At 36.8% G+C, this 19326-nt stretch overlaps 1 protein-coding gene across 1 annotated transcript; it reads right to left on the bottom strand.

Annotated features, from left to right (window-relative positions):
- Window positions 1–18774, bottom strand: LOC118853557 (olfactory receptor 5M9). The gene is made up of 2 exons (XM_036763690.1): window positions 18180–18774; window positions 1–932 (listed from the first exon to the last, which is right to left on the bottom strand). Exons 1-2 carry the CDS (start codon window positions 18772–18774, stop codon window positions 1–3), a joined length of 1527 nt encoding a protein of 508 aa, XP_036619585.1.
- Window positions 18775–19326: the final 552 nt, after the last annotated feature.

Raw genomic sequence — 19326 nt, 5'->3', positions numbered from 1 at the left:
TTATTTCACAAAACAAGCCCTATGAATAGCTTTGTTCATTGCCTCTTTTACATCCTTGTTCCTTAGGCTGTAGATCATGGGGTTCAGCATGGGGATTACTGTGGTATAAAACACAGCCACCATTTTCCCCTGCTCTACAGACTCCTCTGTGGGGCGCCTGAGATACATGAAAATGAGTGTCCCATAAAACATAGTAACAGCTGTGAGGTGAGAGCCACAGGTGGAAAAAGCCTTCTTTCTCCCTTCTGCAGACCGCATGCGGAGGATGGCCACGACAATAAATGTGTAAGAGATCAACACCACAGACAGAGAATAGGTGAAATTAATTCCTGCAATGACGATCATGGTATATTCCTTGATGTGGATGCCACCACAGGCTATCTTAATGAGTGGGGGATCAGCACAATAGAAGTGGTTGATTTCAAAGTTTCCACAGAAATACAACCCATAGGTCCACAAGGTGCAAATGAGGCTTACAGAGAAGCCATAAACATAGGGCACTGAGATTAACCGAATACAAACTGTCTTTGACATTTTGCTCCCATAAAGCAGAGGGTTACAGATGGCCATAAATCGATCAAAGGCCATCACAGCCAGGATATAGACCTCTACGTGGACAAGAGCAATAAAAAAATAACACTGTACTAAACACCCAACATAGGAAATCGTCTTGGTCTTGGATAATAAGTTTTCCAACATCTTTGGGGTGACATTGGAAGAGAACCACACATCCACAAAAGACAAATGGCTGAGAAAGAAGTACATGGGACTCTGGAGCTGGGGACTGACACTGATTAGCATGATCATGCCAATATTGCCCACCAGAGTGATAACATACACAATTAAGAATACTACAAAAAAGAGGACTTGGAGGTCCCGTTGACTAGTTAGGCCCAAAAGGATAAATTCAGTCACATCTGTGTAATTTGGCTGTGGCATTACCTTAACTCTGCCTCAGGCTTAGAGTCATTGGCTCTGTATTTCCTGTTGAGAGAAAGAGAAATTGTGAGTGTCCTCAGCAATGTCAACAATCTTGCTTATTATTACTTCTAAAATATAGAAAGAGACAAAAACCAAAACCCTCATTCATTTCCCCTTCTCTTAATTTCTACATATTTCTCATTCTTTATACTCCAACACCACTGTAGTTTTTAGAGAGTATCCAGGAAAGAGGAGAGCACCAGGAGTCTAGAGATACAATAACAAAATGACCTGGATTATTTAGTTCAGTATATCTTATATTATGAAATGCAATATGGCTTAGTAGTTAGAGTATTTTACTCAAAATCATGGGGAGATATTTACAGCTCCTGCTTCTGACACTTTTTAAATTTTCATTACTGATGAATACTTACTTAACCTCTGTGCCTCAATAAACTCTATAAAACTTGAAGTTATATATGACTTTGGTTTCATTTTGGTGAGGAGAATTCCAATATGGATGAAATCACAGGTCCTTCATACCTTTCTTGTAGCAAATTAATTATTTTCTAGATTTAGAGAAGTTAAGGGACATCACAAAGTTCACATGAGAGAGAAATGGAAGAGACAGGATTTGAGTGCAGGCCTTGTGATTTTAAATTCAACACACCTTCCTTTGCAACAAATTGGCTCCTGTGTTTGCCTTTATCATTGTTTTCATAGATTAAAAATACTTAAGAGTTTCAATCAGCCTTGATGATCATCTAGTATTTTTAATGAACTTGTTTTATTTCTCAATATTTTGATCAATTTCTTTCGACATATTTGTTTTTTTTTGTAATACTATTCACCTGACTGTCAGATCTGCCCTTCATATATTAAGAACCCATAATTTATTCCAATTCCATTATTTTTGAGAAGAGGATACTGAATCCCAAAAGGGTTAAGTGATTTCTCCATAGTAATAGTGGGGAAGTTTGGAGATATAGACAATCAAGTTCTCTACAATTATTTTATGTACTGTTTGAACAATAAATACATGAGAATAACCTTAGCAATTTAGAATGGAGGCAGTAGAGTAAATGGAAAAAAAAGAAACCAGTGTTCAGATATGGGAAGTAACTTTAATGAGAATGCATTAGAGGTGTAATTTGTATTTATTTTACTCAGGTCCTAGACTTTAATAATGTATGTCTTAAAACTCTCATAGGGTTTTTTGCAGATGATATGATGATATGCTCAGAAAATCCTAAAGATTCAGCTAAAACATTAGCAGAAACAATAATTTAAGCACAGTAACAGAATATATAAAAAAACTTGAATCATCTGCATTTCTATATATCACCAACAAAACACTGCAAGAATAGAAAGTAAGAGATGTATCATTTAAGATAACTGCAGATAATACAAAATATCCGAGAGTATGCCTACCAAAACAAACCCAGGAACTACATGAACATAATTATAAAATGTTTTTGATACAAATAAAGTCAGATTTAAATAACTGGAAAATATTGATTGCTCATGGAAGAGACAATATAACAAAAATGACCATTGTACCAAAATGCATCTATTTATTCAATGGTATCTCAATTAAATTACCAAAAATTTATTTTACGGAGCTAGAAAAAATAAGTTCATTTAGAAGAAAAAAGATCAAGAATATCAAAGTAATTAATGATAAAAATGTAAAGGAAGTTTAGCAGTGCCAGAACTTAAACCATTAAATAGGGTGTTGTTCTCATAAACCATTAAATATTAAAACTACCTAGTACTATCTAAGAAATAGAAATGTAGATCAGTGGAATAGCATAGACACACCATACATATTAGCAAAGGATTATAGTAACATTGCATTTGACAAATGTAAAGATTTAAGCTCTTGAAAAAGGAATTTATTGGGGGTAGAGCCAAGATGGTGGCTGAAAAGCAGGGACTCTCTGTGAGCTCTCCTGCCAGGTCCCTCAAAAAATCTATAAAATGGTTCTGAACAAATTCTAGAGCTGCAGCACCCACAGAATAGCAGAGTGAAGCAGGGCTTCATCCCAGACCAGCCTGGATGGTCTCTGGGTAAGGTCTATCACACGGATCTGGGAGCTCAGTGGAGCAGAGCCTAGTGTAGACTGTGCCCTGACCAATCAGATCAGGAATTAGGCAGAACAGGCCCTACCACCCTGAATCAGTGAGCTGTGGCAGTTACGAGACTTTTCAACCCACAAACACCAAAAACAACAGAGAAGGTTAGTGGGAAAAGCTGCAAAGACAGAGTGAAAGGAGTTCGTGTTTGGCCACTGCCCCAGGGGCAGCGGAGGTGGTGCAGAACTACAGTTGCAGTTGTGTCTGGCCCCAGGCCCAGCCGGTGGGAGGAATTAAGTGTCAGATCAGAGCAGGAGTTCAGAAAAATACTTCACCCTTCAATATATTTCCTTTTCCCCCCACAAAGTTTCATTTAATTTGTGTCAAGTTCTACATGATTCCTAATTGGGCAAGACCCTAAATTGTTGTAAGAAGTCATGAGCTTACCATGGTGTGACAGAGCTTGCTGTGTAGAAACAGCTCTGAAAACAACAGCGTAACCCCTCAAGCTTGGGACAAGATGCTCTCCACTCTACAAGCAGTCATACCCTGCTGAAAAACTCAAGGGTCAAGTTAGTTGGTTGGGAATATGGCCAGGCAGCAAAAATGCACCCAGATTCAGTCTCAGACTTTGGAATATTTCTTTGGTGACAAAGAAGACCAAAATATACAGCCAGAAGAAGTCAACAAAGTCAAAGAGCCTACGTCAAAAGCCTCCAAGAAAAACATGAACTGGTCTCAGGCCATGGAAGACCTCAAAAAGGAGTTGGAAAAGCAAGTTAGAGAAGTAGAGGAAAAATTGGGAAGAGAAATGAGAAGGATGCAAGAAAACTATGAAAAATAAGTCAATGACTTGCTGGAGGAAACCCAAAAAAAAATACTGAAGAAAACAACACTTTAAAAAATAGACTAACTCAATTGGCAAAAGAGCTCCAAAAAGCCAATGAGGAGAAGAATGCCTTAGGCAGAATTAACCAAATGGAAAAGGAGGTCCAAAAGACCACTGAAGAAAATACTACCTTAAAAATGAGATTGGAGCAAGTGGAAGCTAGTGACTTTATGAGAAATCAAGATATTATAAAACAGAACCAAAGGAATGAGAAAATGGAAGACAATGTGAAATACCTCATTGGAAAAACCACTGATCTGGAAAATAGATCCAGGAGAGATAATTTAAAAATTATTGGACTACCTGAAAGCCATGATCAAAAAAAGAGCCTAGATATCATCTTTCAAGAAATTATCAAAGAGAACTGCCCTGATATTATAGAGCCAGAGGGTAAAATAGAAATTGAAAGAACCCATTGATCGCCTCCTCAAAAAGATCCCAAAAAGAAAACTCCTAGGAATATTGTCGCCAAATTCCAGAGCTACCAGATGGAGAAAATACTTCAAGCAGCCATAAAGAAACAATTTGAGTATTGTGGAAACACAATCATGATAACACAAGATCTAGCAGCTTCCACATTAAGGGATTGAAGGGCTTGGAATATGATAATCCGGAGGTCAATGGAGCTGGGATTAAAAATAAGAATCACCTACCCAGCAAAACTGAGTATCATGCTCCAAGGCAAAATATGGATTTTCAATAAAATAGGGGACTTTCAAGCTATCTCAGTGAAAAGACCAGAGGTGAATAGAAAATTTGACTTTCAAACCCAAGAAACAAGAGAAGCATGAAAAGGTAATCAAGAAAGAGAAATCATAAGGGACTTACTAAAGTTGAACTGTTTTGTTTACATCCCTACATGGAAAGATGATGTGCATAATTCATGAGACCTCAGTATTAGGGTAGCTGAAGGCAATATACATACATACATACATACACACACACATATGTTATATATAATATATATGCAGAGGGCCAGAGTGAATTGAATATGAAGGGATGATATCTAAAAAAATCAAATTAAGGGATGAGAGAAGAATATATTGAGAGAGGGAGAAAGGGAGAGATAGAATGGGGTAAATTATCTCACATAAAAGTGGCAAGAAAAAGAAGTTCTGTTGGGAGGGAAGAGGGGACAGGTGAGGGGGAATCAGTGAATCTTGCTCTCATCGGATTTGACCTGAGGAGGGAATAACATGCACACTCAATTGGTTATCTTACCCCACAGGAAAGAAGGAGGAAGGAGATAAAAAAGGAGGGATGATAGAAGGGAGGGCAGATGGGGGAGGAGGTAATCAAAAGCAAACACTTTTGAAAAGGGACAGGTTCAAGGGGTAAAATTAGATAAAGGGGGATAGGATAGGAAGGAGCAAAATGTATTTAGTCTTTCCCAACTTGAGTATTGTGGAAGGGTTTTGCATAATGATACACATGTGTCCTATGTTGAATTGCTTGCCTTCTTAGGGAGGGTAGGTGGGGAGAGAAGAGAGGAGAGAATTTGGAACTCAAAGTTTTAAAAGCAGATGTTCAAAAAAAAGTCTTTTCATGCGACTAGGAAGTAAGATATACAGGCAATGGGGCATAAAAATCTCTCTTGCCCTACAAAAAAGTAAGGGAAAAAGGGATGGGGGGGAGTGGTGTGACAGAAGGAAGGGTTGACTGGGGAACAGGGCAATCAGAATACATGCTGTCTTGGAGTGGGAGGAGGGTAGAAATGGGAAGAAAATTTGTAATTCAAACTCTTCTGAAAATTAATGCTGAAAACTTAAAATATTTAATAAATATATAATGATTTTTAAAAAGAGACAAAAAGAATTTATTATTTGATAAAAATTGTTGTGAAATCAGGAAAGCAGTCTGGCAAAAATTGGTCATAGAAAAATACCTTACACAATTACCAAAATAAGGTCCAAAACGATACATGACCTATTAGATTTATGGATAGGACAACAATTTATAAATAAACTAGAGACAGAGAGCATTGTGAGGTATAAAATAAATAATTTTGATTACATTAAATTAAAAAAAAGATTTTGTACCAATAAAACCAATATAACCAAGATGAGAAGGAAAACAGAAAATAGGTAGAAATTTTATAGAAAAGGTCTCATATCTCAAATATATAAAGAACTTACTTAAATTTATAAAAAAAATTGTGTCATTCCTCAGTTGATAAATGATCAAAGAATATGAACAGGCAGTTTTTATGAGGAAATCAACATTACACATAGTCATATAAAAATGCTCTAAATCACTACTGATTAGAGAAATGCAAATTAAAACAACTTTGAGATATCATCTTACACCTATCAGATTGGCTGAAATGATAGAAGAGGAAAGTAACAAATGTTTGAGGAGATGTATAAAAGTAGGTACACTAATTCACTGTAGGTGGAACTGTGAATTGATCGAACCATTTGGATAGTAATCTGGAATTATACCCAAAGAGTTACAAACTGTGTATAATCTTTGGTGGGAATACTAGTATTAGGTCTGTTTCCCAAGGTCAGTAGGGGCAAAGGAAAAGAACCTATATATTCTAAAACATTTCTGGCTGCTCTTTTGTGTTTTGGCAATGAACTGGAAATTTAAGGGATGCATATCATTGGGGAATGGCTAAACAAGTTGTTATATGATTGTTATATCATACTAGTTGTGAGATTCAGCCTCTTAGCACTGGTTCAGCAGAACCAGTATCTAATTTTAGGTTGAGTTCGCCAAACTGGTTGTTAGTGGTGGTGGTGCTTCGGTTCATTCTTTCTGTGGAAAATTTTAGATGAAATCTTCATGGAAGCAAGGAGAAACTTAGTCAACCTCTCTTCCTTTTTCAGAATTCTAGCTCATTCATATATTCATCTAGTGAAACTTGATAAAAATTCTTGAGACTTCAATGGTTATGCAAATAATTTTTTGCTATTTTTTAAGAGTCATGTAGTTTAATATGCATAACCTAATTTTAAAATAATGATAAGAGTCACAATGAATTTTCTTTTAAAAATAAAGGAAATAGTCCTTATCTATTTATTTACCATGGCTCAATACATATTTCCTTTGGAATGTATACAATGATCAATTTCATCCACCTGAAAAACAACATCAGCATTAGCAACTATAAAGAAAAAATGTGATGAGTAAATACACTATGGGATCTCTTAAAAGATGCCTCACTATACAGTTACATACTTAACATACAAGAGTTCAGTCTATAAAACATAACCTATTGTCATATACTCAGAGCAAAATTATTAATTATTAATGGTATGAATTGGACCTGTGTCTTCACTAGCATTGGGAACTTTCTTTACAAATGCAAGGCAACTTCATTTCTTTCTCCTTCTCCACAATGTATAATCTTCAAAAATTGCCTGTACCATGAAGTTATGTGACTTGACCAATGTCATAGATGTGACCAATGTCACCACTACCTGTTGGAGGTGAGACTTGAGCATATATCTTCCTAGATAGCTTTCTACACACTAGTCCATGTTGCCTCATATGTATTATAAAAGGGGTATAAGTGTATCTAATTGTTGTTTAAAACTTATAGGTATGTCCTTGTTTCATTCTCTCACACCAGCCCTCTAGAAAGGTTGTCAAATCCGGTTTAAAGAGTAATCATGTATCACTTTCATATGAAGATCCATTAAACCTACCTTAGAAAATGTGTTCTGTATTTACCACAAGAGAGGAAATACTGAGGGATCCAGCCAGATTTATGGCAAAGTCTTCACTGTTGGGAGCAGTGCTCTTCCAGAAGTACCACAATTATAAGGGACGATTGCAATGATATTTCTCATAAGCTCTCCTGAGGTAGTGAAGTGTAAACACTAATTGGCTGAATTATTTTTTTTCATATCAGTCTAAACAAGTGACTAGAACCCTTTGGCATCATGCCTCTCTTTTCTAGCTTCCAATTGATCCCGTGGGAATGCCATCACTCTGGGAGGAGACTTGGATTTGCCACCAGCAGTGACACATCAAGCAAGTCTTTCCTCATTTCCAGCAGTCAGATGCAATTTTACAATACCCAAAGAGGCTCATGGATTTGAATATTGACTATTTAAGTTTCATAATGCACTTTACATATATCATATTATTTGATGTTCATGAAATGTCATGAAGTAGGAACTTTTATTATCTCCATTTCACAAATAGGGATATTGAGACTGAGAGAGCTTAAAACACTTGACCAGCATCATACAAATAGTAAGTACCTGAGGCAGGATTTGAACTCAGGTTGCCTTGATGTCCCATCTAGCGATCTATCTACTATTGTTGTCCAGTCTTTTTCAGTCATGTCCAACTATTCATGACCCCATTTAGGGTTTTCTTGGCAAAGATGCTGCAGTGATTGTTATTTCCTTCTCCATTTCATTTTGCAGATGAGAAGGAGAGGCAAATGGGTATGGTCACACAGCTAGTAACTGAGGCTGAATTTAAGCTCAGGAAGATGAGTCTTCCTGACTTTAGGCTTTGAATTCTATCCACTCTGCCATACAGCCGCCCTCTCTCTGCTGTACCTTCTAGCTACTTCTGGCATTATTCTATATTAACAGTAATCACTCAGGTTGCTTTGTTTCATTCATTTGACTAGCATGTATTGTAATTTCAGCGCCTGGGGAAGAGCCTCATTTCCCCTGTCACAATTAAATCTCTGGAAACAATAATATTAGCATTTAGATAGCATATAAGATTTGTAAAGCACTTCATATTGTCTCATTTTAAACTTAACCTTGAGAGATAATTGCTATTTTACCCTTCTTTATAGATAATGAAATTCACACAAACATGAGTTAAGTAAGTTGTTCAGGGTCTCAGTTAGTGAATGCCTTGATTTGACTCAGTTATTTCTGATGCTGACTCAAATTTTCTATCTCTTGTGCCACCTAACTTGTCAATCAAAGAAATACACTACTAAATACCTATATCTACTATGTATGGGTCGATCAATCATTAGTGTGCCCAACACTGATTCTTTAGAGATGGTACCCAGAACTTGCCAACATATACATCATGTATTACATGATATATTACTGTGAGAACCTTTGTCCTAAAAGAGAAGGCTGTCAGATGTGAGCAGGAGCAGGTTGGGATCATGAAATCATGGCAGAATATATACCAAAGGCACAACCTAAATTCCCTACTTCTGATTCTTTTCTGAGCCCTTGTTATTTCCCACCTTTAACAACTGTGCCAGAAACGTATATGGTAATACTCATTAAATGGCCCAGCTCTCTAGCTACATGAGAAATTCTGCACAGTAGGCATTTCTTCTCCCAGAGTATATGAAAAGGAATAAGGTGTAAGAAAACTGGAAAGTAGTATGGGCTCAAATTGTGAAGAGCATCAAATGTCAATCCTGGGGTTTGTATTTTACCCTGGAAGTAAAAGAGGCACCTAGAATTTAGTTATCCCTTCTACATCATGGCTTTCTCTATTGTGGTTTCAATATATTGTGGATTGGAATAAGAAATTAAATGGGATTTTTTGGATGTTTTGTGGAAGCCACAAAAAAAAAAAACATGTGAAGGCCAGCAGATGACACATAAAAAGTTTAGAAACTCAGAAATGTGTAAAATAAATACATAGTGTCATATAATACCAACGCTAATTTTATAAAAAGGTACTGTAAACATCCCATAAAAGAAAAATTCGCACTTTCTCTGTTGTGAAGGAAAGGCCAAAAAACTTTACACAGATTTTCCAGATTGCAGGGCCCCTATCAGTAATGTGGTTAAAGCCAATTAGGCAAAACACTTTGTCAGTTGTATGAAAGAAGGGATATAATTGAGGCACTTGAAATAGGGTGATGAGTTAAGACTATTATAATTGTCTAGTGAGAAGTGATGAGAGCCTGAAGAATGTTAGTGGCTATGGGAGGGAAAGAGTAGAGATGTTGAGGAGAAAGAAATAAGATTTGATAATTGATTGCTAAGTGTTTGTTTAACTGAATGGGCAAAGGAATAAGGGAGGAAATATGCATTTTTATAGTGCCTACTATTTGATAGCTACAATGCTAAAGTGTTTAGGAGCATCTCATTTGAAATAAGAGAACAATAACAACATCTTTCCTAACTACTTATAAAATGGTTTGTTTTAATGGTGTTCGGGATTGAATGAGATAAGCATTTAATACAGTGCTTAGCATACAATAATTGCTTAATAAATTACCTTCTGCTTCCCATTTCCCTTTGCATCCAAGTGTAAGACTTTAAAATTATCCCTATTAAATTTCATCTTGTTGTAGGAGACAGGTCTCTTCAAATGAGCTGATGGAATTTTTAAGACATGCATTCCATGTTATATTTTTAAATAGATTTCCAGAAAACACAATGATTTATAGGGGAAAGAATCCTGAATTTGGAGTTAGGAAGACACTTCATTCTTCTGGCTTACATTTCCCTTGCTGTAAAAATAAGGAGTTTGTTTTGGGCAATCTTTGAGATCCTTTCAATGGTTTCATGACTTGGGTTAGACTCTTGGATCTATCAGTTAGTAGGTGCATGGCCTTGGAAAAAACCACCAGAATCTTTCAATTTCAATTTTCTTATCTACAAAAATGTAATAAGTAATAGTGCTTGCAAATAGCTTTTAATACAGTTGATGTAATGCTTAGATGAAATGAGTACATAATACATTTTGCAACAATAAAGCTTTCTGTACATGGGTTATTATCATTTTAATCTCAGCTGAGGAGATTTGGTGATAGCTGGCAAGTAGGAGATGCAGTACTTAGTGTGCTAGGCCTGGATTCAATTAGACAAGTTCAAATCCAGCCTCAGACCCTTACTAGCTCTGTGGTATCCTCAATTGTAAAATGGGAATAACAATAGCACCTACCTTGTGTAATATCAATTTACCTTTGAAGATTTTACTCACTCATTAATAGTCCTGTGACTGGCTTATGTCACAGGAAGCCTAAGTGACAGGGGCGGGAGGAGCTTCCCGAGAGAAAAGGAAGTAACATCACAGGAAATGGGGAGAGAGAGAGAGAGAGAGAGAGAGAGAGAGAGAGAGAGAGAGAGAGAGAGAGAGAAAGCAGTTATGGCTGCTAATGGTCGTCGGCACAGTTAGGGTTGGAGAGGTTTTGGGATGTATTGAATGCTATACTGTTCGGATGGAGTGGCTAAATGGCTCGTGGGATATGACTCTCTGGTGTCTGAATAAATGCTTTACTTCTTCTACCTTCTACGTGGAGAGTCTTGTGCAATACAGAACCACGTAGGCATTTTGACAGTTATCATCTACAATGTTATTATTGCTTTGCTGATACACCTTGGAAGATAATTGTTAAGGTCAAATGAGATATTTGCAAAACCTCTTGCACAGTGCCTGCCGCATAGCAGATGCTTTATAAATGCTGGTTATTATTATTATTATTGTTGTTGTTGCTGTTATTATTGTTATTGTTCTATACTAATTAGATGGGTGTATAAGGTATTCAGAGAGGACTAGCACCTCTGTTTTGAAGTCTTGCCAAGTCCTTTACACGGCTGCTTATGCACCTCTGGCATCTGTCTGTCACCCAACTCTCACTTTCATCAGACATAAAAGATGCCGAGGTTATCTACTACATCCTGGACCATTGCCATTTTTTCTTGACTTTTATCTTGCCACTGGACTTTGATGACTCTGGAAGAGACAGTGAGGGCACCGTCTTCATGCAACTCTGCCTTACTTAAATTCAATTCATGCTCAAGTCAAGACATCACCCTGTCATGTTATTGGTCCTTTTCAAAAATGAAGGACAGATAGCAATAATATTAATTAGATGTTATATACAATTAGTGTTTTATTATATATTACATAACTGTGCTAGGATATGTAATTATTATTTAACCTTATGTTTATTGTATCATATTTATTATTATATCTTCATATCAAAGCTATTACATAAAAGCCATGTTAATTACATAATCATTACATATATATTTAATGTTATATTATGAAATACGTTATAATATAGATATCATTTTTCTCTATATATAGACTGAAGGTATTGACTGCATAGTAAATGTGGGATTTTTAATGTTTCAGTGAGATGTTTTGCCATTCTGTAGATATGGCCTCTGAAAAGTAGTTAGAGCTAAATTTTTAAACCCTTCAAATTTCATGTATCCAGATATTCAATTCTACCTATTTAGTTTCTATTTTGATTTTGACCACCTTGAGGTCTGATTTATACCAAGGATGGCAGAACTTTTTTGATAACCCAAGGCATCAGGGTATGTCAATCAGCTTTTCACCCAACACTGAGATGAAATGTTTGTACTTTGTAAATTCTTAGTTAATATGTATAAATTCCCCAGCTAAATGTAATCTTTTTGAGGTTAAAAACTATTTCAACACTCATTTCTGTAAGAAAACTAGTGGTTAGCCAATGTGTTTGTCACAATGTTCAAAGAGTTTACCATTGATTCTGGTGAGATAATCAATCAAAAAATTAATCAAAGGGAACTTTAGTTTTCTAGACTGAATAACTTCTGTAAGACCAAAGAAACATGGAATATCATGGAAGCATGGAAGTTAAGACCTAGAAAGGACCTTAAATATTATCTACCCAAATTTTTTCTTCTTATGGAGAGGAAGAAAAAGACTTAGAAATGTAGAGTGCCAGCTAATACATCTAGAACCTCAGGGCTTGAAGGAAACTTATCAGTTGTTAATAAAGTGCAATTTCTTATTTCACAGATAAAGAATCCTGGGCCCAGAGAAGGCAACAATTCCAAAAAGCTGGAGGGATAGAGACTGCATGAAATATTATATTCATTTTACAGATGAAGAAACCAAAGGGTCAAAAGAATTGCTGATTGAATATCAGACAGATTTACACCTGGGAGTACACTTGAAAGTCATCTAGTCTAATCCTCTAATTTTATAATTTAGGGAACTGAAATTTAAAGAAATCATGTGACTTGTCCAGGGCCATAGCTAGCAAATGTGATCTTACATTTCTATGGTATTACAAAACATGGTTATATTTTTTGATTCTCATTGTGCTTGCCAAATAGCCCTATGAAGGAGTCAGGATGAGTATTAGTAAACTTTCTCAGATCTAGCCGTAGGGGATCAGAGAAGCTACATTCCCTAATAAGATTTCATTCCTGTAGTACCAAGGTGCCCCCTCAGGGGCACTTGGGTTTCAAAGATAACTAGAGGGAAAAGAGAGTGCTTAACATAAAGAATAAAGAAATAATGAAAGCATGTAAAGACCTGTGGAAAATGAGTAGGTGAGATATTTTGGATGAAGGTCAGTTTTACAGAATTTTGCAAATAATAACTGAAGGAAAAAATTGGCTCAATGGAAGAAAAAACAAAAACAAAACATTTTTTGATAGCGAAAAACTGAAAATAAATTAGGTACCCAATAATTGCTGTTGCCCAAACAAATCATTACTGCCATGACATACCATAAGAAGTGATAAATGTGAAGAATACAGGGAAACACGGAAAGATGCATATGAAATGATGCTTACTGACTTAAGAACCAGGAACACAATGTATACCAATGATGTCAAGCTCAAACAAAACCACATCTGTAGGCCACATCTTGATTTACAAAACTACACATTCACATAATCTGCATTCTATTTTGTCCTATTTATTTTGTGAATTATTTCTTAATAGGGATGAATACTGGTATTGGTATGTGTGATTTACACACTGATTACAATATTTAAGAAAGAGAGAGCAACAAAATTAAAGTATGTGCTCTAGTATTATAATGCTTAAGTTTGGACATGGAGAAGAGTTGAGGGAGGAAAAATCTTCTCCTCTTGACTGCAAAGGAAGTGAACCATAGTTATGAAAGGGTGCATATGCTCCCAGATGTGGTAAATTTATTGGCTGGTTTTACTGACTTATTTAGAGTCCTTTTAAATATTTGTTAAAATTGAATTTTTATAAGAGAAGAAGGAAGGATATATCTAGAAATGAATGAGGTATAATAACATAATAAACTTTTTATTTTAACAAATCAAAAAAAAATGAAGTCCCATGGCTTTTAGGATCAAAATTAAATTGCTTTGGCTTTTAAAGCCCTGCATTACCTGGCCTGCTCCTACCTTTCCAGTCTTCTAAAACCTTTTCCCTATCCACATATGCGGTGATACACATACATATGCGTCTTTGCTGTTCACCACACAAGAAACTCAGTCTCCTTACTCTAGGGATTTTCTTTTTTTTTAAATTTATTTATTTAACATATTTAGTTTTCAGCATTGATTTTCACAAGAGTTTGAATTACAAATTTTCTCCCCATTTCTACCCTCCCCCCCACTCCAAGATGGCGTATATTCTGGTTGCCCTGCTCCGCAGTCATCCCTCCCTTCTGTCACCCCACTCCCCTCCCATCCCTGTTCCCTTCCTTTCTTGTAGGGCAAGATAAATTTCTATGCCCCATTGCCTGTGTATCTTATTTTCTAGTTGCATGCAAAAACTTTTTTTTTTGTTTTTGAACATCTGTTTTTTAAATTTTGAGTTCCAAATTCTCTCCCCTCTTCCCTTCCCTCCCACCCTCCCTAAGAAGTCAGGCTATTCAACATAGGCCACATGTGTATTATTATGTATAACACTTCCACAATACTCATGTTGTGAAAGACTAACTATATTTTGCTCCTTCCCAACCCACCCCCCTTGATTGAATTTTCTCCCTTGACCCTGTCCCCTTTCGTAAGTGTTTATTTTTGATTACCTCCAACCCATCTGCCCTCCCCTCCATCATCCTCCCCTTTTTTTTATCTTCTTCCCTCTTCTTTCCTATGGGGTAAGATACCCAATTGAGTATGTGTGGTATTCGCTCCTCAGGTTAAATCTGATGAGAGCAAGATTCACTCCTTCCCCCCTCACCTGCCCTCTCCCCTCCTCCCACAGAACTGCTTCCTCTTGCCACCTTTATGCGAGATAATCCACCCCATTCTATCTCTCCCTATCTCCCTCTCTCAATATATTCCTCTCTCATCCTGTAATTTGATTTTATTTCTTTTAGACATCTTCCCTTCATCTTCAACTCACCCTGTGCCTTCTCTCCCTCTCCCTTTCCCTCTCCCTCTCCCTCTCTCTCTCTCTCTCTCTCTCTCTCTCCATATATACATATACACACACACATACGTATATACATACATACACATTCACTTGTGTATATATATATATATATTTATATATATATATATATATAAACATATATATATGCATATTACCTTCAGCTACCCTAATACTAAGGTCTCATGAATCATATACATCATCTTTCCGTGTAGGAATGTCAACAAAACAGTTCAACTTTAATAAGTCCCTTGCAATTTCTTTTTCTTGTTCTTTTTCTTGATTACCTTTTCATGCTTCTCTTGATTCTTGGGTTTGAAAGTCAAATTTTCTATTCAGCTCTGGTCTTTTCACTGAGAAAGCTTGAAAGTCCTCTATTTTATTGAAAATCCATATTTTGCCTTGGAACATGATACACAGTTTTTCTGGGTAGGTGATTCTAGGTTTTAATCCTAGCTCCATTGACCTCCGGAATATCGTATTCCAAGCCCTTCGATCTCTTAATGTAGAAGCTGCCAGATCTTGGGCTATTCTGATTGTGTTTCCACAATACTCAAATTGTTTCTTGTTGGCTGCTTATAGTATTTTCTCCTTGATCTGGGAGCTCTGGAATTTGGTGACAATATTCTTAGGAGATTTCTTTTTGGGATCTATTTGAGGAGGCGATTGATGGATTCTTTCAATTTCTATTTTGTCCTGTGGCTCTAGAATATCAGGGTAGTTCTCCTTGATAATTTCTTGAAAGATGATATCTAGACTCTTTTTTTGATCATGGCTTTCAGGTAGTCCAATAATTTTTAAATTATCTCTCCTGGATCTATTTTCCAGGTCAGCGGTTTAACCAATGAGATATTTCACATTGTCTTCCATTTTTTCATTCCTTTGGTTCTGTTTTATAATATCTTGATTTCTCAAAAAGTCACTAGCTTCCACTTGCTCCAATCTAATTTTTAAAGTAGTATTTTCTTCAGTGGTCTTTTGGACCTCCTTTTCCATTCGGCTAATTCTGCCTTTCAAGGCATTCTTCTCCTCATTGGCTTTTTGGAGCTCTTTTGCCATTTGAGTTAGTCTATTTTTAAGGTGTTGTTTTCTTCAGTGTATTTTTCAGTATTTTTTTGGGTCTCCTTTAGCAAGTCATTGACTTGTTTTTCCTGGTTTTCTTGTATCCTTCTCATTTCTCTTCCCACTTTTTCCTCTACTTCTCTAACTTGCTTTTCCAAATCCTTTCTGAGCTCTGAGCAGTTCATGTTTTTCTTGGAGGCTTTTGTTGTAGGCTCTTTGACTTTGTTGACTTCTTCTGTCTAAATGTTTTGGTCTTCTTTGTCACCAAAGAAAGGATCCAAAGTCTGAGACTGAATCTGGGTGCGTTTTCGCTGCCTGGCCATATTCCCAACCAACTAACTTGACCCTTGAGTTTTTCAGTGGGGTATGACTGCTTGTAGACCAAAGAGTTCTATGTTCCACGTTTGGGGGGGGGGATGTGCCAGCTCTGCCACACCAACACTCCTGTAGTTGTAGCTGTAGCCGCCCCACCTCTACTGCCCTTGATGCAGTGGCCAAACCACGAACTCCTTCCACTCCTGCAACTTTTCCACTAACCTTCTCTGCTGTCTTTGGTGTTTGTGGTTGAGAAGTCTGGTTACTGCCGCAGCTCACTGATTCAGTGTGCTAGGGCACACTCCACCCAGCTCCTGGTCTGGTTGGTCCACGCCGCTCACGCTGGGCTCTGCTCCGCTCCCAGCTCCCAGCTCTGTGTGGGATAGAACTCACCCAGAGACCATCCAGGCTGTCCTTGGCTGGAGCCCTGCTTCCCTTTGTTGTTTTGTGGGTTCTGCAGTTCTACAATTGGTAAAGAGCCAATTTTTAATATAAGTTTTTGGAGGGACTTGGCAGGGAGCTCATGCTAGTCCCTGGTTTCCAGCTGCCATATTGGCTCCGCCCTCCCTACTCTAGGGATTTTCATTGGCCATCCTCTATGTTTGAAATGCTCTCCTTCTACATCTCCAGTTCTTGGTTTCTCTCAAGCACTGTTTAAAATCTGACATCATACAAGTCTTTTCATTAGTTATTTATATATATATATATGTGTGTGTGTGTGTATGTATGTATATATATATACATGTGTATGTATGTATATGTATATATACATATGGTGTGTACATATTTATTTACATATTTCCTTCCCATTATTATCTCAGTCCCATTAGACTGAATGATCCTTAAGGGTGGAGACTTTTTTTTTCCACTTTGGCCTTTCTATTTACTCTCCTGTAACAACAATGCTGCTTGCAGTATCCGTGGAGGTGTAAGGTCAATAACACCAGCACACAGGAGGGCTGCTAGCACAGGTCCTTTGATTTGATTTTCTAAGGAAAGCAACATTAAGGGGTTTATAATCTCACTTCAGTTAAACATACATATATCATTCATTTAGTTCAGGGGGAAAATCAGCAACCAGAATTTCAGAGAATACATAAACATAAATTACAAGCAAAAATTATACAAACAGAGAAAGTAACACAAATCAGCAGACAGGGCTTCTTTCTGTCCACAGCAATACATACATGGTTAGCACAGAGAGAAGCACCACTATCTGGTATTCAAAGCCGGGGGCGGGGGGTTCTTAACGGCTACCGAGAGTCTTATCGGGCCAAATCACATTAACGTTCTTCCAAAGAGGATTTTTCACATCACAGCCTTAATAGGCTTCAATTGTTACTTTCATAGAAGATATTATTGGTGATTATTATAGATGTTTTTGGAAATTAATGGGTTGAATTCTCCACTATTTCTTCCCCATTCCCAAAAAATGATAGTACAAAAATCCAGTGAATCATGGTGATTCACTCCCACACATACATATTGCCAGATCCAAGATCAAATGTTCATAGAACTTAGGAGTAGAGAGACTATTTTTATTTAGCTAAACATGTTCTCCTTATCACTTTAGAGATGGCTTCCTTCACATCTTTGTTTCTCAGGCTATAGATCATGGGATTCAGCATGGGGATTACTGTGGTATAAAACACAGCCACCCTTTTCCCCTGTTCCACTGACTCCTCAGTGGGGCGCCTGAGATACATGAAGATGAGAGTCCCATAAAATATAACAACAGCTGTCAAGTGGGAACCACAGGTGGAGAACGCTTTCTTCCTTCCTTCTGCAGAATGCATTCGGAGAATAGCAATGAGAATGAACAGATAAGAAATAATTATGACTGACAGTGAGTATGTGAAGTTGATACCAGCAAGTATGAGCATTGTATATTCCTTTTCATATGTTCCGGCACAGGCCATCTTGATAAGAGGAGGATCTGCACAGTAGAAGTGGTTGATTTCAATATTCCCACAGAAATACAACCCATAAGTCCACAATGTTGCTGCCAAACTAGTGAGTGAGCCATATATATATGGGAAAGAGATCAACCGGATACAGACAATTCTTGACATTTTACTGCCATAGAGCAAAGGGTTACCAATTGCCATGTAACGATCAAAGGCCATCACAGCCAGGATAAAGATTTCTACATGGACAAGGGCAATGAAGAAAAAACATTGAACCAAACAACTGGCATAGGAAATAGTTTTAGTCTCCGATATCAAATTTTCCAGCATTTTGGGTGTAACATTGGTGGAGAACCACACATCCACAAAAGACAAGTGGCTGAGGAAAAAGTACATAGGGCTGCTGAGCTGGGGACTGACTTTGATTAGTATAATCATGCCCACATTTCCCACAATGGTGATTACATAAACTATTAGAAAGATGACAAAGAACATAACTTGCAATTCTCGGTGACTTGTCAGTCCAAGAAGAATGAATTCTGTCACATCGGTGAAATTGAGCATTTTCTCAAATCTGGCCTTGATGAAGATCTATTGAACTGTATTGCCTAATGAGATGAAGAGAGGTGATGAAGACACTAATAATTATTTCACCCTTCATTTATAGTTTTCCTAAATATTGTCTCAGTCCATTTTATAAATGTTTTGATTGCAAAATCTTTAACAATATTACTGAATCACAGCAAGAATGACTGAAAAATAAGATTAGCCTCATTCTTGAGAAAATATCCAAAATGATCAATGTATAAATAAAAAAAATGAAAAAGTGTATTATTTTAAAAGATATTTGTGGAAGGATAGTGTGCACCCTCAATTAGTAAACTCCCTTAATTTATAAAATATTCTATTTTTGGAATCTTATAAATTTCTTTCTCTTAACTTTCCATATCTCTCATGTTTCACCGAAAAAAAAATACTTTTTAACAGAGGCAGTTTGATAGAATTTTCATAGAAAAATCATTATGTTATTTTGCCCAATCAATTTATTTTTCTTGCTTGACTTCCTATGCCTATTTAGACAAGTTAAGATAGCCAAGCATTTATCAGCTTCTTATT

This window comes from Trichosurus vulpecula, chromosome 6 (assembly GCF_011100635.1).
Source record: "Trichosurus vulpecula isolate mTriVul1 chromosome 6, mTriVul1.pri, whole genome shotgun sequence".
Taxonomy (NCBI): Eukaryota; Metazoa; Chordata; class Mammalia; order Diprotodontia; family Phalangeridae; genus Trichosurus; species Trichosurus vulpecula.
The sequence above is the reverse complement of the archived record's forward strand: the minus strand, read 5'-3'. Positions and strand labels throughout refer to the sequence as shown.